This window comes from Fusarium redolens, assembly GCF_020744475.1.
Source record: "Fusarium redolens strain MPI-CAGE-AT-0023 chromosome Unknown BKA55scaffold_39, whole genome shotgun sequence".
In the NCBI taxonomy this organism is placed as follows: Eukaryota; Fungi; Ascomycota; class Sordariomycetes; order Hypocreales; family Nectriaceae; genus Fusarium; species Fusarium redolens.
This window is the reverse complement of record NW_025763702.1, coordinates 97,907-121,496: the sequence shown is the minus strand read 5'-3', so window position 1 is coordinate 121,496 and position 23,590 is coordinate 97,907. Positions and strand designations below refer to the sequence as shown.

The following is a 23,590-nucleotide window of genomic DNA, read 5'->3' as shown; positions in this document are numbered from 1 at the left end:
CAATGATTCAGTCATCGCCGATCTACCAAGCCCTTCACGTTCAAATAGAGTAGACGACGAATCTGGTTAAACTGGGGAAAATGCGTCCATCTCACGCTTCTATTGTTACCGTCCATAGAGATAGATATATCACCAAAACCTGCTTATAACCTTTCACCAAGCCCCGACAATGCCAGCAACCGGGATATCAATACCAGTCGTATACGAAGCCCCATCAGAGAGTAAGTATACATATGCGCCCCCGAGCTCTTTCGGATCAGCCAGCCTCGGCATACCACCATAATACTGCATCTTGAGATCCCAATCAGGCGCCTGGTCTACAAAGTATGTCATAGCCGTCTTAACGAAGCCGGGCGAGATAGAGTTAACGCGGATACCGTGCTTAGCCCACTCCATAGCCAGCGTATGTGCCATGTTCCGCACAGCGCCCTTGGTGGCTCCGTAGGGGGCCGAGGGTGCTGCGCGGTTAGGGCGGTACGAGGTCATGGACGCCGTGAAGACGATGGAGCCCTTGATTCCCAGTTCAATGAACCGCCGTGCGACAGTCGTAGCACAGAAGTATGCACCAAACACATTAAGGTTGAACAGCTTGTCTAGCTGGGCGCGGTCAAAGTCGAGCGCCGGCTGATGCTTCGTCATGCCGGCGTTGGCGACAAGGCCGTGGATGGCGCCCCGCTTGGAGATGATAGCATCAATAGCTGATGTAATGCTCTCCTTAGAGGTGACATCGCAATGAATATAGCCGAGTCGCTTCGGGCTCGCGGCCTGCAAGGCGAGAAACTCGTCGCCGGGCTCGAAAAGGTCCAGGCTAAAGACGGCGGCAGCGTCGTTGGCTAGACAGACCTCTGCGATGCCTAGACCAATGCCCCTGTTGGCGCCGGTGATGGCGATGACCTTATCCTTTAATGTGACTCTCCAGTGGTGGTCAGGGCCTGGCTGGGTGCTGAGAAATGTCGGTGAGGTCTCGGCAGCTGCGTCTGGTGTTGATGCTGGTGCTGCAGCGGTGTTGCCGTTGGCAGGGACGGCGGTAGGGGTATCGAGCGCGCTGGGAGACATTGTAAAGATTGTGTTTATGTGTAGGCAGTTTGTTCAAGACTCGTAAAATTGGCTTCAACTAGGGGGAAGTAGTTTGTATTGTGCGAGTAATAGGACGGTCTCTGATGTTTGATAGAACTCGGTCAAATAGACAGAATGCTACGCGTCTTGTTCTTATGCCCAGAATAGGATGGCAACCTTGCCACAGGGCCGATGAATCGGCCAAGCGTCCCGATGGAGGTAGGCTCAAAACACTCAACAGGCGAGGTCACCGAGACGAGCTAAGGTTACAATCGTTGCGTGGGCTTGGCATGTGTGACCCTCGTAACGAGGCCATCCATGCTCGCTTCGACGCCATGCACCCCCGATCTCCGTCACTTCCGTTAGTGAGATTAGACTACTCCATACCCCATGGGGAATTAGTCACCCGTCCCCGCACAGTTGATGGCCCTTGTTAACGGCAGTGTCCGTTGTTGGGGTTAAAAACAATTTTTGTTCTGCGGTGTGTTCTATAAGTCTGCTAGATGCCACGACGACTCTCACTGTGATCCAATGCAATCAATTACTCAACTACTCGACAATAAATTGATCGAAAATCATTTGATTAAGCCATCTCAGTTCCCACAACAGTTTCAAACCCGGTAACATGGCGGCATACAAAACTAGTACCGAGGCTGTGGACCAGAAGGACTTTCTCGAAGGCCCCAGCCGAGTCGCCGAGCATGTCGAAATAACCCAAACCATCAGCTGGACCGCGGAAGAGGAAAAGAAGCTCGTCCGTAAGATCGACCTGTTTCTCTTGCCGAATATTTGGCTCATGTACTTGCTCTCTTACATGGACCGAACTAAGTAAGTCAGCCCCATTTAGCGATACGAGTGGCTCTAAGCATGTTGCAGCATCGGAAACGCAAAGATCGCCGGCATGGCAGACGATCTTGAACTCACCTCGTCCCAGTACAGCATTATTCTCGTCGTCTTCTTCGGTAACCGAGTTCTCTCACACTCATCACTCCGAGGCCAATCAGCTAACAACCTCAGTTGGTTATGTCATCTTTGAACCGCCGTCCAACATGATCCTGGTTCGAACTCGCCCGTCGCTATACCTTCCTGCCATCATGATTGTCTGGGGCGTGCTCACATGCATCATGTCTGTCGTCCAGAACTACCATCATCTCATCATCCTCCGAGTCTTTGTCGGGGTCATGGAATCAGGCTTCGCCCCGGGCATCCTCCTCATCTTTTCGTCCTGGTATAAGCGAACCGAGCAATCGAAGCGATTCGCCGTCTTCATGTCCGCCGCCATCCTATCCGGGGCCTTGGGCGGTCTTCTCGCAGGCGCCATCACCGGTGGCCTCGAGGGCGCCCATGGGATTCGGGGGTGGCGCTGGCTTTTCATCGTCGAGGGGGTGGCCACCATTGGTTGGGCCATCATTGCCGCGTTTCTGCTTCTTGACTTTCCGGCCAACACCAGGCACCTTACGGACCGTGAGCGAGCCATCGCCATTGCCAGACTTCAGGAGGATAGCGTTACTGTAAGGGGCCAGGGCGGAAAGGTCGGCAAGATGCAGTCATTTATCCTCGCGTTGCGAGACTGGCGGACCTGGGGTTTCATCTTTGGCTACATGGTACGCTCTTCCAGTGATGATACTTTGGCCATTGGCACCTGCTGACTCTGTTTAGGTCATTGTCGGTTCCTCGACCCTGTCCTACTTCTACCCGACCTTAGTCCACGGCCTTGGCTACAGCAGCACTGTTCAAGCGCAGTACATGACGGTAGGAGGACATTCACGGGCTGAGGCAGGGTTACAGATAAGCTAACCAGCATTAAACTAGGTTCCCATTTACGCCGTTGCATTCGTGTGCACCGCCGTCAGCGGCTACTTCGCGGACAAGATCTCAAATTACCGCGGTTTCATCATCGCCGGATGGCTCAGCTTCTCAATGATAACATCCATCGCAGTTTGTGTCGTCTACAACTTCACCGCCCGGTATGCGCTACTCGTTCTCACGGCTGCAGGACTCTGGGCGTCCAATGCCATATCCCTGAGCTTCGCGGCCTCGACGTTTGGGTCCATGGACGCCGAGGTCCGAGCTGTCGCGCTGGCGCTCATGAACGCTCTGGGTAACCTTGCGCAAATCTACGGCGCGTACTTGTTCCCCTCTGATGATGCACCCAAGTATCTCATGGGCTTTGGTGTTATTTCCGGCATGTTGGGCTTTGGTGTTTGCGTCTACATTGTCATGCATTTCCTTGTCCGACGGTTGAAGCCATGAGCGTAGAATAAGGTCCAAGCGATGTTGAAGAATGGAGTATGAGTTGTGCTTCCCCTGGCGATTGAAGCAGTTCAGCCAAGTTCCACGGAAGACGAGAATAAACTGATATCTGTTCATGGAGATAGGGATCATTAACTTGACCTTTTATAACAGAGGAAGACCATGTGTTACGGCTTGGTTCACCGTAAGCTCCTATAAGCAGCTGTACGCACCATTTTAATTGCTACAATAGCGATTATTAGCCCAATCTTTTGCCCGACTCAAGTATTGGTCAAAACGCGCCGCCATTTGTCTTCTAGGCCAATCAAAGCCTTTAGATTTCTACCCCCAGTTCGGGGCTCAAAACGCGTCGCGTTTTCCGTCCCCCTGGCCCGTGTCATCCCTGTAGAAACCAATTGACCACGGCACCCTTCCTGTAGACCGGATCAATGCGGAGGAATCGTAAATGGCTTAGCGTACCTACTGGCCTTATGAGATTCATTCTCCCGAGCGTAATAAACTCTATCTATCTATCTATCATTACTCTACCACTTTCGTGGCAGCTGCTTGAACTTGGCCCTCACAATACGTTTTTCGAACATATGCCTGGATCCACTGGTAAACCCTCTGGGAAAGTGGCTCGCCGCCGACGTCGTGAGCGCCCAAGTAAAATTATGGTCCAAAAGTCTGTAAACACCCCACCCTACAGCAACTCAATCTATTCAACCGTAGTAACTTCACTTATATACAATTAATTTAAATAAAATTCAACAATAATAAAAGTTATATTATTATAAAGCCCTGATCTTTCTCTTTAATATTTTATATACCATCCCCTTATGCAAATATAAGTATCAAGTTGGCAGGGGAGTAAGGAAATCAGAAAGTTAATCTACTCTAGTATAATTACTACCTATGCCAACTCAATACATTTTATTAACTTTGCTTAATCAGACTCGTTATTTTTCAAGAGGTCTAATTAAAGAAACATCTTTTTCATGTTTAGCTTTAATTACTTTAATATATACTTAATTAGGTTAAGATTAAGACTATAAGCAAGCTAATTAATCTAGGATATGCCGTATTCTAATAGCCAGTTTATTATAAACTTTTATATATAAATATAAGTATTATCTTAATAAAAATAGTAAAAAACAGTCTAAATAGGAAGTAAACCTTCTATTAAAGCCTATTAATAACTTAAAGAAGTATATCCTCTTTTTCTAGCAGTTTAATTACAGATTATAATAATAATATTAGATTTCCCTTTTCTCTAAATTACTTCCTAAACTATAATTAATAATTATAACTTTCTATAAACTATTATATTAACTAATTCCCTTATAAACTTCTTATAAGGCTTATAAAATACCTAACCTTACTTATAATTTAAATATAGTTAAACTAATAATTTATTACTAAAAATAATCTAAAGGTATTATAAGTTAAGTAAAAGATTCCTAAAAGGCATCTATCTGCAAACTTTAAAACGATATACCTCTAGTAATTATTTAATATCTTCCTTCTAAGCTTATTATTATAAAAGCCGCTAATAAGCGGTTTCTCTAGATAGTAGAATTCTCTGCATAGCCCTCTATTTGCAGCCGTAATAGTGTCTGATTGCTTGACGTATTGTAGTTAGTAAGATCTCGCTACCTAGATAATTAATAAGCGATTTATATATAATCCTATAGTCACGTTTGAGTAAAACTAATATATACCGAACCTGCTGAACTGTGAGTTTTCTAGGACGCCCAGAACGACACTTTTTATCCAAGGCTTAGTAAGTTTTCCAGCGTTGAAAGACCTTAAAGATTGCGGCAGGTGAACATCCAGCCTCCTCAGCAACATCTCGGTATGACCTCCCGCTTTCTACAGCTTGAACAATGAGAGCTCTTGCAACCTCGCTGAACTTATGGTTTCTCTAGCGCCCTGCATATATAATTGATAAAATTCCGTTCTTTTATGACATGTTTTGTCGAAGTTGTGGACGTTTGAAGAAATTGGATGAGTTCACTTTTATCGTGGTGGATTACACGTTGGCGGGGCAGTGTTTACAGACTTTTGGACCATAATTTTACCCAATTTGAGAAAGAGAAGCCAAGTTTCTGTGACAGAGGCACCACCTACTAGCTTAGAGTATGCGACAGACAAACAGATCGGGCGTCGACTGCAGCTAAAGAATGAGCGATATTGGATTGGGACTCTGAAGAATTCAAGCCGGTCGCCGTCTTCAGGTGATCCTGGTGGACACGTCTATCTTTATTTTGTGAATAGAGACGAATATTTCATGCAAGGCAGTAAGTGGAGAGATGTCCCTTGGGACAATATCGAATTTAGGAAGGGATTTGCTGTTCAGAATAGACAAGCTGGCGAAGGAGGTGATTGAAAAGATTTTGCGCCAGTCGCAGAGGCACTACTCGATGTTGTTTATATTGCGCAGTCGTGTTGGGTGAAAATATATTTTATGAAACTTGGCTTTTTTTCATTTTTTCATTGAGATGAGAGTTCTCGGGTTTATATCTCTAGTTAATTTTATCTAGGACTTTGAACTTTAAACCTAGGACTTTCAGACTAACAGTCTGAATCCTGAAGATAAGGGAGATTCCCAGTTTTCCAACAGGGACTCGGGCTGCACTAGCCAGGAGGTATGGCGGCGCATCTGGCTTTCTATAGAAATGTAGATATGGTATCTGGATGAGGCAACGGAGCAAGCTTCGGCCCCTGTTCTTGTATGTAGTCTCCCACCTCGTCCTCTCTAACTATGGCCGCTGTTTGGCATACGTTGTCGCAGAACTGGCAGCTATAGTTTACATATCGCCTGTAAGACTAGGAATATCTATAAGCCGGTGGTTTCGCTGGTGCTTGCGTGCCTGCACAGAGCTGATTAAATCTTGTTGTTTGTCGCCAGTCCTGTCTCGGCTGCTCGAGACTGGCCCTCGCATGCTGCCCACGGGCATCGCCGGTCGGACTAGTTGGCTATCGCGTTTAACAATCCAGTAGACTCGAGATGATCTAGATGCCTATGCTTGCAAGTAAACGTACTTAAAATATATCTTAATGTCTGCCCTCCTGGTAGATCTCCGCGGGTGTTGAGGGTATTGGATAGGTCTTGGCTGTAATGCTATATAATGACTGTGAGGTTAATAGTGTGATACTTGTAATTCAGACAGGAGAATCCATCGTAGGACCGGATCCTCTTGTCTTTAGGCAAACCATCTATAAGAGGCGTAGCCTGGTCTAGGCTTTTAAGGTCTAGTATAGCTAATACCTTGCTAAGACCTTTCCGCTGAGATAGAGAGATCTTGTGTTTATCTCTCAGATGATTCGTAGGATGGGATCCATTGGGGACATGGCGTGTCTGCAGTTATCATCGAAGCAGATTAATAGTCGTGCCTTAGGATGAACTATAAGGAGAGCGACTTGAGAAATTGAGAAGGCGATTATTATACCCCTGCAGTTAGGGCGATAGGTGATAATTCTATAATATTGGCCCTTTCTGTGCTATTATATACTGTTACTGCTTCTATATTATATTCTTTTACTATATGATATCTTAAGCCTGGAGCAGAAGGCGACAAGGTATAAGGTGGTAGGAAAGGAATAAAAGTGGAAAGTTAGAAGCTTGAGTATATATAAATAAAAAGTAGATAAATAACAGGTTATTTTTATTAACTTTATTACTATATTAATATATATAGATAAAAAGTATAGAATTTAGAGATAATCTTTCAGGAAAATATTAGGGAATTTTAAGATTATCCGGGTTAGTATAGATAAAAATTATATTATATAGCAGGATTTAGTTTAACCTTCGTATAGTAGGAGGCGGAAGAGTTACCCGTTATACGCACCTGCACAGGCCGTGAAGTTAAAAAAACCGAGAAAAGGGTTAGGGTTAGGGTTAATCCATACCGGGCAAGCGTTTGAGAATCTGTTGATTATTGAAGCCTAAGTAACTGGCGCCGTCGCGGAACCAAGGACTGGGTTAAAGCGTGTCGGGGACATGCAGTAGCCGTCTCAAAAAGTTAATGATCTAGGGAGAGCTAGTTCGCTTACTAGGTGGGCGAATGCTTTGTCGCCTGCTAGGGCCTTTCGGATGATGGTGTCAATTAAGGTTTAGTGTGAAGGTGAACGGAAACCGGGGCACTGGTGGATTGGCCAGAGCCGATGAACGCTTTTTGGGTTACCTTAACTCCCGTGACAGCGGGCGTTGGGAGGTCACTGGCCGCTGCTGAGTAGAGCATCAAGATGAGGGGATGATGTCAAAGGGTTCATCATGAAAGGCAAAAATCAGATGGATGCCAGGTCAGACCTCGAGCCTCTCGAGGGCCGACGGTTTCGTCCACCTTTCTGGTAACGGCGTGATTTTCTTCCGCATTTTGTCGTACCAGGACTCAGTCGCACCCCCAATTTGAAGGTTCTTCCGTTTCGATTCGATTGCAGCGCGGTCCGGCCATCGCGTTTGGCAACCTCTGGAGTCCTATTTTCCGCTCGGCAAGTCACGGTCAGTAGGTTCAGCCATATTTCTTCTGAGGTAGGCAGAATTTTTTGCAGTGTTGTTGCCTGCCAACCTGCGCTCGGTGCTGGTTGCCCACTGAGTCAGGTTGCCCACTGAGTCAGGTTGCGGCTCGATGGATTGCACCTAGGGCAGGCACGCCCCTCCATTTGGTGCGGCAATAGAAAGAGGTCAACCCCCCGATTATCTCAACTGGTAAAAGATGCTCCTATCTGCCCCAAAACTGCTCCTCACAGTAGAGCGTACTTGAATGGCTGACTCTCCGCACGATCCTTCCCACTCCGAACTTCTCCACAAGGGCCCTTCTTTCCCTCTGGAATGCTCAGTTTCATCCATGTCCACTCTATGCATTTGAATATCAATGTCGTGACCGGCCACCGTGAGCAATTGTACTGATGGACATGTCGAACCCAGCGGTCGCGAAGTTGGTCGCGGTGACCGTTTCGCTGATTGCTTTGATCACGCTCTCTGTCTCTGTCCGGTTCTTCGTTCGCAGCGTCCTGTTGCGGAGCGTGGATTGGGATGATGGTATGCTACCTTGGAGCCTGTTGTAAATCTTCAATGCTTACATTGAGAACAGTCCTGGTTTTCCTCAGCTACGTGCGTTTTGCTCTATCCAGTCAGGAGAGCCGACATCACTGACGATACCAGTCCCTGACCGTTTTGCTTTGCAGCTGTGTATTAGCCAGTTAGTCCAATGGCGTGGGCCCGCCTTTCTGGGAATGGTAGGACTGATCTCCGCAGTGACCAACTTTGGCTTCGGGACACCAGTAGACGATGTCTCTGGCGACGATCTCCGCCAGTTCCTAAAGGCAAGCAATATTGTAACCTTGCTCGAGCGTCGAACTGACCCCCAGCCTTGCAGCTCCAATTCGTCACGCAGCTGGCGTACGTGTGGGGCTTTGTTACGGTGAAGATGTCCTTCGCGGTCCTCTATCTTCGATTGTTTCGCGGTCACGTCTCCCAACGCATGAACCAACTTCTTCTTGCTGTGTTGGCGGCCGAGGGCTTCGAAGAGACCATGGTCGTTATTTTCCACTGTAAGCCTGTGGACAAGACGTGGAATCCTCAAAAGGAAGGCACATGCCTCAACTTGAAGCTCTTTTACTACATTTCGGTGAGTACTACAGCTGCAAGACTACAAACAGATATGCTTAGAGTGACCTTTCCAAGTTCGCTATAAAATTCGTTACGGATGTCTGCCTCTTCATCCAGCCCATCCCTGCCGTCTGGAAGCTCCAACTGTCGAAGGCGAAGAGGCTCGGTGCGATCTTGATGCTTTCGCTCGGTTTGTTGTAAGTAAATCACCAACACACATTGCTTCCATGGCTCGCCAACTTATCCGTACAGTGTCTGTATCATTGCGATCATTCGAGTGAGCTTCATCAGTCAGCTTAGGACAGATGTGACTAGTACGTGTCTTCTAATACCCATTCAGCGTCACGCTCTTACATTAGACAGAGGACCTGGTGGTCCCAATGGTCTGGTCTCAAGTCGAAGTGTCCATCCTTGTCGTCTGCGCGTCGATTCCGTCTCTCAGACCATTCCTCCAGTGCTTCCCTGCCGTCAGCAAAGCTCTCGGCCTTTCATCAAGCAAGGACTCGAGACCAACTTCCAACGTAGGACGATCCCCTCGCGTGGTATCGCTACACATGATAAGTTGGAGCAAGGCGAAACAATCGCATGTAGAAACGAACAACCCTATTCATATAAGCACGGGCTGTAACGTTACCGCCACCGGTTCCTGGAGCGCCCATAGTAGCACAGAAAATATCTTCCCTCAACGGCACTCCGGACCAAGTGGAATTGTCGTCACACATGATGTCGAAGTCGGCGTTGAGAGAGTAGATGCTGGCGAGAGGTTGAGCAACGATCAAGGGCAGATAGATGCGGTTGAGGATCGAGCGCTCCATCATATCGGAGACTCAATTTAGGATTATTCTAATAGGTATGAAGTGCAAGAAGGATTTAAAACTCTTAGATTACGGCATACCTGGTTGTTGAGAATTAATTGATTACATAGAGATGATGTAGGTTGAGGGATTTTTAATTGGCTCGCATGTCTGATCGGTTCGCTTATTATGTACGTTAGTACCCCATTTCTCTAACATAACACAATATGCTCATTTCAACACTGTCAGTAATCAATCTTTCACTTCTTATCTCGTCCGTCAATTCTGACGCATGACAGGACGCTTTATCGCACGCGAAAAACGTAATTCATAACTACAACGTCCTCCCGAGCTCGCCAAACAGCCACATGAGCACGACCCTCACCGCTGTTACGAGTTACCAAATGCCGAAGCCATCACCCGACATTGAGGCTTCCGCAAGCCACATCAGCTAATGGCCAATGGCGCCACGCATCACTCAAAGCCACCAATTGAAACCGTGGCAATAAATAACTTGAACCTTGTCGTTTTACTTGTCTCGCCATCATCATAGGGCGCTTGAGTTGGGGTGACAGCGCGTCTCCTGACCCAACTCAGTAACGACCTGGCTAAAATAATTGGACTCAGGACCAATCGTTCTATTTGAGAGGGATGATGCCTCACGGAAGGGGGCGCATTATGAGGACACAGAGCGACCTCGTCGCAAAGAGAGATATTCTCATTTGCTGTACGACATATCACTGGGAGCAGTTCAGGTTATAAGGACAGATTATTTAGTGGGGGGAAATGCGGGACCCGACAGCAACATTGATACGCTTTGATTCTTATATACCATCTCTGATTTTAATAAAAACAACTCATGAACATACCATCTGAAGCGCTTCTTTCTCTTATTTGTCTTGATGTCATTCAACTCGAGCATAAACTTGACTGTATTTCGCTCGCCAAGATGTCAGAGTTTTATTTATTGCTAAGCCTACCAGAATAGATAGTGAAGTCCTGCTACGCCAGAAGGAGATTAAATACATCTATATCCTAAGCAACAGGCCCAATATTAAACTGAACTAAATTTAATGGAATGTTTTATATAAGAATGATTTTCTTTTATTATGCAGTATTAGCTTTTTAGCCAGGCCTCATTAGTTAAAATCCCAGTCTGCTATATAATCTGTCCCTTAGCACAACTAAAGGGATAAGAGCCTCATCCCCTAGTCCCTTTTATATAAATAGTAAGGACTAAATACCAATAGAAGCCAAATATACCCTCTTATACCCCTTCACCCTAATAGCTTACCTGCCCTCTCTTTCTTTTAGGTAGATTCATAATATACTCTAGTCTCATTCTCAACTTGGATGCCATACATCCTTGAGGTGTTAGTGTTGCGGTTGGGCACCTCATCAGCGCAGCTAGTAATAATAGTATTATTATTGCCGCCGCGCTCCGGGTAGCAATTAAAGTCCATGTCGCCAGATGACCCGTCCTCAAGCTCGGCCAGCTGTTGCTGTGAACTATTGTCGTCGACCTCTTTTGCCCGAGTAATGCTGGCAAGCTTGATGCCCTTGCTGCTGGTCAAGCCACTAATATGATTAGGACCAGTTGAGTTGGATTTGCAGCTATGTCTCGAGCCAGGTATGAGCTTGCGGAATATAGGTCGTATTATCGGGAGACAAGCTTTTTAAGGGAAATTTAGCATCAAAACCAATAATGCCATTTAGGTTAGATTTATATATTACTCACAAGAGATGATAGCCAAATAAGCTTCTGTGCCTGCCCAGATAATGACTCCTCTAATATCCCTCGCCATTTCAGTCGTGTGGGGATGTAGATTAATTGCCTCGACAAGTACTATAATCGACGCCGCACAAACACTATGAGAAAGATTCAGTTATTTATCTGCTAACACAGGATCATAAGGAAAAATGAAAGAGAGATAGAGGCGGATAAAGACTTACAAAATACCAAACATAAACATGGCAACGACAGCAATCTTTTGACATAGGCGAAGCTTGAGGTTCTTGACCTGAAATACAGGCAGCGATAGGACAGCAACTTCAAGCATTAGATGAACCAGTGTTGTGCCAAACATAAACTTAGCGGGATTGACTCTGCACACAGCGTCCTTGATGTTGTGGTTCCAGTAGGCCGAGACTGGTATACAGTGGAAGATGGTCATAAATGTTCGGATAGTGAGCCAGATTACAGTGCTTCCCTGGAGGACGTAGATCCCCAGTCGGATATTGGAGACACTGAACAGGCGCCAGTAGAAGCCGAGGATAGCCAGCTTGGAGAATCCCAGCGACATTGCGTATAGGAACTCGGCCATAAAAAGCCCGAACCGAGCATACTCCTCGACTCTCTCGGCTGGTAGAGGAACATCCTTCTTCAGATGACCTAGACCCATGATAGTGGCCCCTGTAGAGAAATAGTTAGTATGTTAATATTTTGCTACCTTAGGGGAGGTTCCTAAGTCCTTAAGTAATTCACAAACTTACAGTATATCGTAAAACTGAAGTAGAGAGCAGCAGCGACCTTATGAATAAAGCGATTAGCAATGTAAATACTAAGAGAGAGAGAGAGAAAAGTTTAATCATCAAGTTACAGCACCAGGCAACTCACCCAGGAAATCACAGCAAAACAATCATCCCACCACAGTGGCACATCTGTGATCTTTCGAGATACCAGACGACAGACTAAGAGAATTGTCGCGATAGAAAACGTAATGAGCATAGAACTCATCACGCTAGCATCTGGCGTGTAACTCATTGCGGCGGTTATTGTCGGCTATTAATGTTGAATTCAGACTGGGTGAAGAACAAGATAGATGGATAAGAAACTATTGTGATATATGAAACCGACAAACAGGGTTTCGGGGCGGGGGCTATATTAGAAGAATACTGAAAGATATAATACTATCAGTATCGTTGGGCCTCACCTATTACCTGCTGGCTGGTAAAGGAAGATGAGATATAATGACTGGGGATAATCCTCTACGGGCTGATTGATCTATAAGTATTTTTCGGGAGACAAACAAGGTACGACCTCTACTGAGGGACAAGGGAAGAGACAGGATCTACAGCGCCAAGAGGAGGAGGAGGAGAAAGGGGCAAGGGGGATACTACTAATATGTCTTGAGCTGGCGCTGCACTAAATCAAGGCCAGTGGCAGCAAGATAGACTAAGGACAAACGACGTAGTATCTAGGATGAAGATCACGCAGTCCGCGTCTGGAGAACCCTGTAGATCGACATTATACCCAAGTAGTATGATATCCCTAAATTCTCATTAGTTGGATGACAGGCCCTAGCAGAGGGCTTCCTCTGGATAAGGTTTCGCCGCGGATCGATGAGCCTTTAGGGAGAGACCTAGGCTTATGATCTATGAGGAAATCTTCAGATTGTGATGGCCGACTAGATATGTGCTGGTTTTATTACGCCACATATTAGCGCTTACACTGACCCTCTCGAGGGGGTCTGGCTTGGGCGTAGGAGGATGCAGCTTAACAGTCCTCCCGAAACAAGAAGAGTAAAAAGCTCTTACGCCAGTGACAATGCCGAAAGTATTATTACTGCATGTGAATCTAGGTCAATCTATATGGAGCGGCCGAGTAATGCTAGCGTGGTTCGGTACATGAACCCCTGACGGCACATTAGAGATACCCGAGTCATCATCGATGTGGGGCTTAGTCGCGCTTGGCCATTATTCATGTCCCACACTACATCTTAACTAGGTGTTTTTAGGGTCTGTTTGAAACCGGCGTTTGGTTCGGTTAGGCCTGAAAAGACACTCTTCAACCAGCGGTTAGGTCGGGCACTGTTGCCATTAGGCGCCAGTACAGTTATTCTGCTATATTGCCCCAGCCCACAATTTATGTCAGCGGCTTATAACTGCCGGGATAACTAAGAAAGTCTGACGCCACAGCTCCTACATCACACGATGTAACCGAATCATGTAATACTGAAATGAAAGTTTAACCTGCCTGTTGCATGACAGCGCAATGTAGATAGAAAAATTTACTTTTATTAGTTTGTTGATCGAGGAAAAGATCAGCTGCTGTTATTTATGCTAATGGTGCAGTCATGCTAACTTAAGGTTCAAGTACAGCTCGTTGCGGAACCAGCTCTGGCCGAGGAGCAAGTCGAACGCCGAGACTCCAACTGCAGACAGCAGAATGGTCATTTCGTTATCTTGTAGATTGCAAGATGACACAGACTTGATACTATCGTGGATGATGGCTAATGAGCAGGGTTCAGGCGACACTGGCATTTTCCTTTAAACATTCGAAGGCATACTTGGGCATTATAGAGTAGAGGGAGCTCTACCCACTTCTCTACCCTACCCAGGCAGAGGAGTGGTCTCCTCTACCCCACCCGGGTAGAGTGGGAAGAGTAGTGGGTAGATTGGTAGATGTTGGATACGCAGCTATACGATGGGGTGAGTGTATTCAGATGTGGAGCAGAAGGTTGTGATGTTATTAATTGTCGACTTGATTCTTTTTTGATCAATCTGTCAGGGAGGGGTGGGTTCAATTCCCCTTCCTTTTCTGGATACAAGAATAATATTATAATAAAGGAAAGTGGAGCCCTTTCCCAGCCGCCAATCTAACAAAGGAAAGCCCCACTTCCCTTCTTAAGTCTTTGTCATTCTAAATTAAGCCTCGCTTGACTCTGCTTGACGGACCTGCTTGAAGGCCGACTTCTTCCAGTGTTCAGCATCCCATCTTCAGCAGCTGAAGCATGGTCTGCTAACTTGAGGCTGTTCAATGTTAGTAGCCAGCTGTGATGTTAACTGGTGTTGATGTTTAATTGTTCTGTTTTCCCTTTCAACTCAGCGTCCGCCCTTAAGTCACAGGACCAGGAACCCGTCGCCCCGCTTTTGGCCTCAACACCATAACTTTCATCAATTCAATTCCTTAAAAAGTCAATATAATACCCTGATTTTCATCCAATTTAGACCCACAATGCCTTCTTATATAGAAAAAGATATACTTAAAGCAATTAACCTTATTTAAAACGGCTAATTATAAGTTAAGGCTGCTAAAGAAGCGTCCATACCCCGATCAAGCTTACAAGACCGACTTAAAGGCATTATGCCTCGAAATAAAGCTTATGCAGATTAATAGCAGCTTAGCCTAACTATTAAAGAGGATCTTATTAATTAGCTATAGCTTTAAGATACCCTTTATATATTATTAATATATTTCTAAATTAGGTAATTTATTATTTAGATTTTAAGCTTATAAGGCAATTATAATCCCCTTAGTAAGTATTAGGTTATTTAATTTCTTATATATATAAAGTAAATTAGAATACTTAAATTAATTAAAGTTAAATATAAATATATTAAAGAATTAAAAGTAATTAGTATTTAAACTTAGTTTTACTAATTAAAGGACCTTGAGATTATAATTATTTATAGCTATAACTATTAAAATATAGATAAAATAGGTATTTTCTAAGAGGTTAGTATTAATAGCTTAATTATTAGCAAGTTAAAAAAGAGGAAGATGTTAAAAAAAAGCCCTTATAGGCGCAGCTATGTAATTACAACAGAAGCTATATATACTAATAATATAGCCCTTTTTCCCTTTATTATTTTTAAAGAGGATTAGCTTTAATAATAATAATTCCTAAAACATACTTCCCTTTTAGGCAATTAGCACTTTATAACATTATTAAAGAAATAGATTACTAATAAGATCTTAGCCCTATAGCTTAAGGAGGTCTTTATTTTATATATATTATTTAAAAAGGAAGGGGAAAAAGAGGCTTCTTTTCCTAGACAGGCATAAGAGCTATTTAATAAATAAATTTATCTTCCTTTATTTAAGTATAATATATACCCCTATTACCTTCCTTTATATATATTATATTCTTTAGCCTTTTAATTTAACTATATTTAGTATATTAAAGATAATATATTACTAAGAACTTAAGATAGAAGCCTTACTTATTAAATAAAGAAATATAACTAAGGCTGCCCTTTTAAGGTAATATTTTAAGGCTTAGGCCAGTGCCTTTACTAAAGAGAAGATCCGGGCTACCTAGCTTTTATTAGGCTTATAGCCTATTAATATTATAAGACCGTTATTAAGCAAATACATAATACCAGATAAAAACAAAGCTCAAGCTAATAAATTAAGTAACTTAAGTATATAACTAGCTAAATAAGAGCTCTTAATTTCCTTATCTCTATATACTATATAAGCTATTTATTAGACGCTTTAGGCCGCTTAAGAATGCCTATAACTAAGAAATAAAGTATCTAATTAGATGCTTTATAACCTATGCTTTTAAGACCGAGTTCTTCCTGGCCTTTTATGCCACTTTTTCAACTACTATAATAGAGAAAAATATTAAGAGGGGTTTTAGAGGAATTAGGATTAATCCTCTTAACCCAGAAAGTATAGTCTCAAGGCTTTATATATAACTACAGACTCTAATACTAGCTATAAAGGAGTCTAGAAAGGCTTAACCTTGGACTTCAAGGATACTAAAGACAGTCCTTAAGGTTTAAATATTAGTCTAAATACCTCAAAAGGCGAATTAGAAGACATAAGAGTAGCTCTATAGAGTCTATTCTAGGAGCTCTTAAGTCTTTTACTAAGGGAATAAAGGCAGTTATGTATGAGATGGCATTTTAATAAGGGCTAAGATCTAAGACCTTTAATGTTACGACCCTAGCGGTTCCATCACGTATACCCCATATTTTCCTCTAATCACCATAATCCCCGCTAAAGACAATCAGCGCTAAGAGTCTATAATTAGAGCTAATTTATTATAATTAATACTAATCTACTTAAATTACTACTAATCCCTTAATAACCTTACTAATTATTTAAGGATACCTCTAGTATATAGACTATATTTATTAGTACTTTATAAAACTTAGCTTACTAGCTATTAATAAGACTTCTTTACTTAAATATACCTAACCTGCTTTATTTACTATTAAGAGATATAATACTTTATAACTACTTAATATAATGCCTTATAACTTTATAAATATTAAACCTAATATAAACTAGTTTACCTATTTAAAACCTATTTTATTATATATTAATAGCTCTTATTTAGAATATATTATATTAATAACTAAGTAATATTATACTATTAAGATATCTAGTAATACCGGCCTAGCACTTCCTTATATTAAAGTACTACTTAGTACTGCTAAAATAATAACTAAAGTTTAATAGCTTTATAATACTATTTATACTTTACAGGCTTAAATAAATATATATCTTACTATAACTACTAATAAGGAAAGTAATAAACAAGACCTTAAAGAGGCATTTAAGCCCCCTAAGCTAGAACCCTTTAGAGGCCAAGCTGTAAATATAATCCTATTTTTAACTTAAATAAAGGCTTACTTTTGCCTTTATAAGAATAAGCTAAATACCCTTATAAAGAAACTCCTATATACTATAAGCTTAATTTAAGGAGATATAAAAGATTAATTTAAACCTATTTTAAGAGATTTCCTTAAGAATAAAGAAGAAGTATAAGACTAGGATACTTAAAATATTTTTAGAAATTAAGATAATTTTAAATAAACTCTTAAAGATAATTTTAAAGTAATTAATAAAGAATAATAAGCTATAGCAGAACTACTTATACTTAAGCAGTATAAGTCCTATATAGCCTACTTTATTAAATTTAAATAGCTTATATTTAAGACTAAATAAGATAATAAAGCCTTAATAGAAATCTACTATAAAGGACTAAAAGAAGAAGTTAAGGATAAATTATACCTAGCTAATAGACTTAAAAAAGGTCTAATTATATATATTACTATAATAATTAAGATTAATAAATAATAATATAAATATAAAAGAAAGAAAGCTAATTATAAATAAAATAATAACTTTAACTTATATTACCTTAATTAGTAATAAAATAATAATAATTAAGGTAATTCTTAAAATTAAAGATAGTAATAAGGCAACTAGTAAAATAATACTTTATATAAAATATAGTTAGGACTTATAGTACTTAAAGCTATTTAGCTAGGTAATAATAATAATAACTAAAAATAAGATATATTTAGGTATAAGTACTATAACTATAACTAGTTTAGATATATAGTATAATAATGCCTAAAGCCTAGAAAACCTAAAGACCTTAATTAAGGTAAGCAGGCCTTAAGACTAATTAAATAATAAGACCTATAAATAGCCAGGTAAACCAAGATATTAAGAATACTTAGAAGTAGTTATAATACTACTAGCTTAAAGAAAATAAAGAAATTAAAGTAATACCCCTACCTAGATAGTTTAATTAAGAAACTGCAAGACCTATTTCCTACTTATAAGGAAGCTAATATAGAAAACCCACTAGTAAGAGATAAGGAAATTAAGAATTAGATTTAAAGAGAAAAGAATACTTATAAGAGAGCTAATAATCTAGGATATCTTGCTAAACTAATATAATATAATAAAAATAAGAAAGAAAAGCTTTATAATAACCTAAACTATAAGAAATAATAAAATGCTTAATAAAGGGAACTTTAAAGAATTAAGAAACTTAAAAAACTATAAGTTTTAAAAATAATAAAATAAGAAAAAGTAATTACCCTTAAAATAAATAAATAAGCTTAGGTATTTAAATATATAAATAATATCCTTATAAAGATAATTACTTAATAAGATAAAATAACTATTATAATAAATATAAAAAAAGAATATATTATAAAGTATAAAATGCCTAGATTTGCTAAAACTAAATTATAAAAGAAAGAAAAAGCCTTTAATAAGGAACAAGAGGCAGGAGCTAAGTTTATACTTATTACTACTAATACTCCTAAAATATAAGATATAAAGGAGGAGCAGCATAAGTAACTATATAATACCTCTATAAAGAAGATAAATGCCTTAAGCTTAAGTAAAAATAACCCTATAAACTACTATTTAATAAAGCAAGAAGTAGAATATAGACCTTACTTAAAAACAATATATATAAGAAGCTAGAAAATATAGAAATATTAATATACTTAAACTTTTAAATATTAAAGCCTATTATACTAATAATACTATAAACCCCCTATATAAAGAGGAAAAACTTAATAAATAAAATAATATTTAAATATTTCTTATAAATAAATAATATAAGAGATATTATAGTTATTTTATAAATACTATTAGTATAAAATATATAAGTAAGAGAAGCTTAATAATAATTATTTCTTAATAATAATTCTTAATATGCCTAATAATAAATTATACTTAAAAAAGAAATAAAAGGGTATTTAGTATATATATAATATAAAAACCTAAAAGTAATAAAACTATAATTTAATATAGCTTACTATTAACAGACTTATAAAGTAAACTAACTTTATAAAGGAATTTATTAATCCTAAAGACTTATTAAAAAAGCTAAAAAAGAATTTAAAGAAATTATAAATAGAAAATTTAATTACTTAAAGAAAGGATTAATAGAAACAGAGTTAGATAATAATAACATAACTTAAAAAAGAATCTTTACCCTAGTTAACCTTATAGAGGCATTTAGCTAAGTAGAAATTATTAAAATTAAAGAAAAATACTAAAAATAAGAAAATAAATATTAAGAGAAAATAAGCTAAAGATAATATAGCTACTTAATAAATAACTTAGTAAATAATAATATAAGTTTAGATATTACTAAAGAAATATAATACTAATAAGAAGTAAATAGACTTTACCTAGCTATACCTTAATTAATATAAAAATAATATATAAATAAATAAGATATAGAACTAAAAAAACATTTCTAGTAATAATTAGCTAATAATAAATTTATTAATAACTGCCTTAATAAAGAAGGGTATAATAATAATAACTGCAAATAGATATATTAAGATATATTAAGAAAAGTTATATACTATTTATAATAGAGCATTAAATAAGTAAAGAGTAAGAATAAGAATAACTTAGACTATTAAATGCTTTAGGATTATATAAGGACCTAATACTAAAATGCCTAATACTAAAAGTTTAGATTAAGGGAAAATAGCTAGATATATAAATTAATTATAAAGCTAAATAAAATTTTATTAACCTAGAAATAGTTATATAGCTAAAACTATTATAAAGAAAAAAGCAAGAACCCTACTTATTACTTAATATAAAAGGATAACTCTTTAATTATAATAATAAAATTATAAATTAAGAGATTAATTACTTTAAGATCTTTATTTAAGGAAAGAATTAAGGGATAGACTTTAATATACTCCCCTTAAATAAGGAAGTAAATATCCTCCTTAATATAAATTAGCTATAAAAAAAGAACCTATATATTAACTAGAGGACTAGCTAAGTTACCTTTTCTAGTAATACTAATAGTAATAATAAAACAATTATAATAAATAATAAGAGATTTTAAACCCTAATTAAAGAGGATAGTATAGGTAAGTATAAAGTAAAGAATTTACTACCTTTAATAGGAGTATAATATAAATATATAAAAGGTAAGAAATTATAAAATTATTAAATCTTAAGTTTTCTTAAAACCTAATTATATAACCTAGATAAATAATTAAAATACTAAAAAGAACTTAAGAAAAAGGAATAATAAGATAGACTTAAAAACATTCTAAAAGAATATTATATTTATAAGAAATTATTTAAAGAAGAACTTAAAACAAAGGTACTATAGCATAGCCGCTAAGACTACGAAATATAGCTTAAAATAGATAATTTACTATTTTAGAAAATTTATAACTTTAATAAAAAGGAACTTATTACCTTAAGAGAATACTTAGATATAGAATTAATAAAAGGGAATATTAAGATATCTAACTTATTAGTAGGATTTCTAGTAATATTTATTTTAAAGAAAAATAAAAAACTATAACTTATTATAGATTATAAGAGGTTAAATGCCTTTATAATTAAGGATAAGACCTTACTTCTACTTATTATAAAACTTAAAGACTGCCTATAAGGTAAATAAATCTTTACTACTCTAGACCTTAAGGGAGCTTATAACTTAATTTATATTAAAAAAGGAGATAAATAAAAGATAGTATTTAAAACTAAATTTAAACTCTTTAAGTATTTAATAATACTATTTAGACTTATTAATATACCTATAATATTTTAGTAAATAATTAATAATATACTTTAATAGTACTTAAATATCTTTATAATATATTACCTAGATAATATCCTAATCTTCTTAAATAATAAAAAAGAATATAAAGAATATATCTATAAGGTTTTAAAAGCCCTATAAGATGCTAATTTATTAGTTAAATTAGAAAAGAGCTACTTCTATATAAAAAAAGTAAACTTCTTAAGATATACTATTATACCTAGTAAAATTAAAATAAAATAAAAGAAAATCTTCATAGTAATAAATTAGCCTTTATTAATAATAGTTAAAGAAGTTTAAAGCTTCTTAAGATTTACTAACTATTACTAAAGATTTATTAAAGACTTTAGTAAAATTATAAACCTACTTATAGAACTTATAAAGAAAGATAGGAAATTTATATAAAAACAAGATATATAAGTAGTATTTAAAGCACTATAATAAGCCATCCTTAGTAAATCTATATTAATTATATTTAACTTTAATAAGGAAATAAAACTAAAGACTAATTTATTAGATTTTACTTTAAGAGGATAAATTAGATAATAAGATAAAAAAAGAAAGCTTTACCTAATTATATTTTATTCCTATAAATTACATAAGGCAGAATTAAATTACCTTATTTATAATAAAGAATTCCTAGTAATTATTAACTACTTTAAGGAGTTTAAATACTACCTTATAAGAAGTATATATTAAATTAAAGTCTATACTAACTACTAAAATATTTTATACTTTATTATAATATAAGAACTTAACTAATAATAATTATATTATACTAAATACCTATATAAATTTAACTTTATAATTATTTATTATAAGGGTTTAGATAATAAATAAGCTAATGCTATTAGTTAATGCCTAGATTATAATACTAATATAATAAAAGTAAAAAAATAACTCTTAAAAAAGAATAATAAAGGAAAATACTAATTTATATAATAAGCAGAAACCCTAGGACTTATAAATAACTATAAACTTATAAATTAGGAAAAATAAATAAATAAAATCTAAAACAATACTATAAGATATAACCTTTAAGATCCTATTAGAAGTAGAGCTAAAATGCCTACCTATAATAACAAACTATAGGTACCTAAACAGTTTAGGGAAGAACTAGTATAAGATATATATAAATATCCCCTATATAGCCACTAAGGCATTAAGAAAACCCTAAAACGTATCTAAATATATTATAATTAGGAAGGAATTAGAAAAACAGTAAAAAAGGTTATTAAACAATATAACTTATATATAAAAACTAAAGTATAATAATATAAACCTTATAGCCTACTATAACTACTAAAAGTAGTAAAAAGATTATAGAGCTTAATTATAATAGACTATATAATTAAGCTACCTTTATTAGAGGAACCCTTAACTAGAATCTTTTATAATAGTATTTTAGTTATAGTAAATTAACTTATTAAATTTTCTTACTATATACCCTATAGGGAAGATATAGATATAAAGTAACTTTCTTATATCTTTTATAATAAGATAATTAGAAAATATAAATTACCTTATAAAATCTTAATAAATAGAGGAACTATATTTATAAGTAAATTTTAGTAGGTATTAATATTATATATAAGACTAAACTACTAACTCTTAATAGCATTTAGACTATAAATAGATAAATAAACTAAATAAATAAATTAAGTATTAAAATAATACCTATAATACTATATTAACTATAAATAAAACGATTAAGTAAAAAAGTTACTAAGCGCCTAACTTGCCTATAATATAGTATATAATAAAAGCATAGAAATAACACCTTTAGCAGTAAACTTTAGATTTACCCTAGACCTATACCACATAACACAAGAACCAAAAACAGTTAACCTAGCCGCTATAATTAAGAGCAAAAACCTAAAAGCTCTATATAAGGAATTAAAGAAAAAATTAAAATTTATTAAAAAACAAATAAAAAAATACTATAATATAAAAAGGATTAAAAGACTAACCTTCTTAAAGGGAAATATAATCTACCTAGCTATAAAAAACATTATAATAAAACAACTAAGCTATAAGTTGGATTATAAGTATATTAAGCTATATAAGATAAAAAGAAAAATCTTAAAAAATAATTATAAACTAAACCTATTACTAAAAGTTAGGCTTTATTTAATCTTTTATATTTTATTACTTAAATTAATAGTTAATATAATATAAGTTAAAACTAGTAATAAACTAAAAGAAATTAAAGAACTAAAAGTCTATAAAGTAAAAGCAATTAGAAAAATATAGAAAATTAACAGGCAGAAGATATACCTAGTTAAATAGAAAGACTACCTAAAAAGCAAAAATATATAAAAACTAATAAAATACCTTACTAATGCCTAATAACTCCTAAAGAACTTTTACTAAAACTAGAAAAATTAAAGAAAGTATTAAGACTTAATAAGTCCTACTTAGACTATTTAGTAATAGTAAATTAGTCTTAAAAAGACTTATTAATTATAATACCTTTTAAAGCAGCTTACTTATTATACTCTGCCTTTTCTAGTTTATCTATAAAACTAAAACTATATTAAATTATATCTAAGCCCTACTTAATAATACTAATGCCTTAAATAAGTAATTTTAGTAAATTAAGTATTTATAGCATTATAAATATAAGTAAACTTTACTTAAAGACTAATTAGTTTATCCTTAATAGCCTCTTCCTTATGCTCTAAATAATGCTTTTTATTAATAATCTTTTTAACTAATATTATATTAGCAGAATCTATAAAATAATTTTATATAAAAGAAAATATACTTACTGCTATAAAGAGATTATAACTATTATAAGATATTTCTAACTTAATATA

At 36.8% G+C, this 23,590-nt stretch overlaps 4 protein-coding genes across 4 annotated transcripts; 2 read left to right on the top strand and 2 right to left on the bottom strand.

Annotated features, from left to right (window-relative positions):
* Nucleotides 1–153: 153 nt before the first annotated feature.
* On the bottom strand, nt 154–1,159 carry BKA55DRAFT_657898 (uncharacterized protein; the record flags this gene model as incomplete). The annotated part of the gene is made up of 1 exon (XM_046197498.1): nt 154–1,159. Exon 1 carries the CDS (start codon nt 1,054–1,056, stop codon nt 154–156), a length of 903 nt encoding a protein of 300 aa, XP_046040929.1. The 5' UTR covers nt 1,057–1,159.
* A 522-nt stretch (nt 1,160–1,681) lies between these two features.
* On the top strand, nt 1,682–3,309 carry BKA55DRAFT_530867 (major facilitator superfamily domain-containing protein; the record flags this gene model as incomplete). The annotated part of the gene is made up of 5 exons (XM_046189172.1): nt 1,682–1,884; nt 1,933–2,018; nt 2,074–2,660; nt 2,716–2,808; nt 2,869–3,309. 5 exons carry the CDS (start codon nt 1,682–1,684, stop codon nt 3,307–3,309), a joined length of 1,410 nt encoding a protein of 469 aa, XP_046040928.1.
* A 4,591-nt stretch (nt 3,310–7,900) lies between these two features.
* BKA55DRAFT_587264 (uncharacterized protein) lies at nt 7,901–9,886 on the top strand. Its single transcript, XM_046194637.1, has 8 exons — nt 7,901–8,335; nt 8,388–8,407; nt 8,459–8,495; nt 8,552–8,619; nt 8,673–8,924; nt 8,981–9,102; nt 9,158–9,219; nt 9,269–9,886. Exons 1-8 carry the CDS (start codon nt 8,203–8,205, stop codon nt 9,739–9,741), a joined length of 1,167 nt encoding a protein of 388 aa, XP_046040927.1. The 5' UTR covers nt 7,901–8,202; the 3' UTR covers nt 9,742–9,886.
* Nucleotides 9,887–10,810: 924 nt separating this feature from the next.
* Nucleotides 10,811–12,763, bottom strand: BKA55DRAFT_668881 (uncharacterized protein). The gene is made up of 5 exons (XM_046197920.1): nt 12,317–12,763; nt 12,193–12,229; nt 11,653–12,112; nt 11,438–11,568; nt 10,811–11,371 (listed from the first exon to the last, which is right to left on the bottom strand). The coding sequence occupies exons 1-5, from the start codon at nt 12,461–12,463 to the stop codon at nt 11,010–11,012; spliced, it is 1,137 nt and encodes a 378-aa protein (XP_046040926.1). The 5' UTR covers nt 12,464–12,763; the 3' UTR covers nt 10,811–11,009.
* Between the last annotated feature and the right edge of the window lie 10,827 nt (nt 12,764–23,590).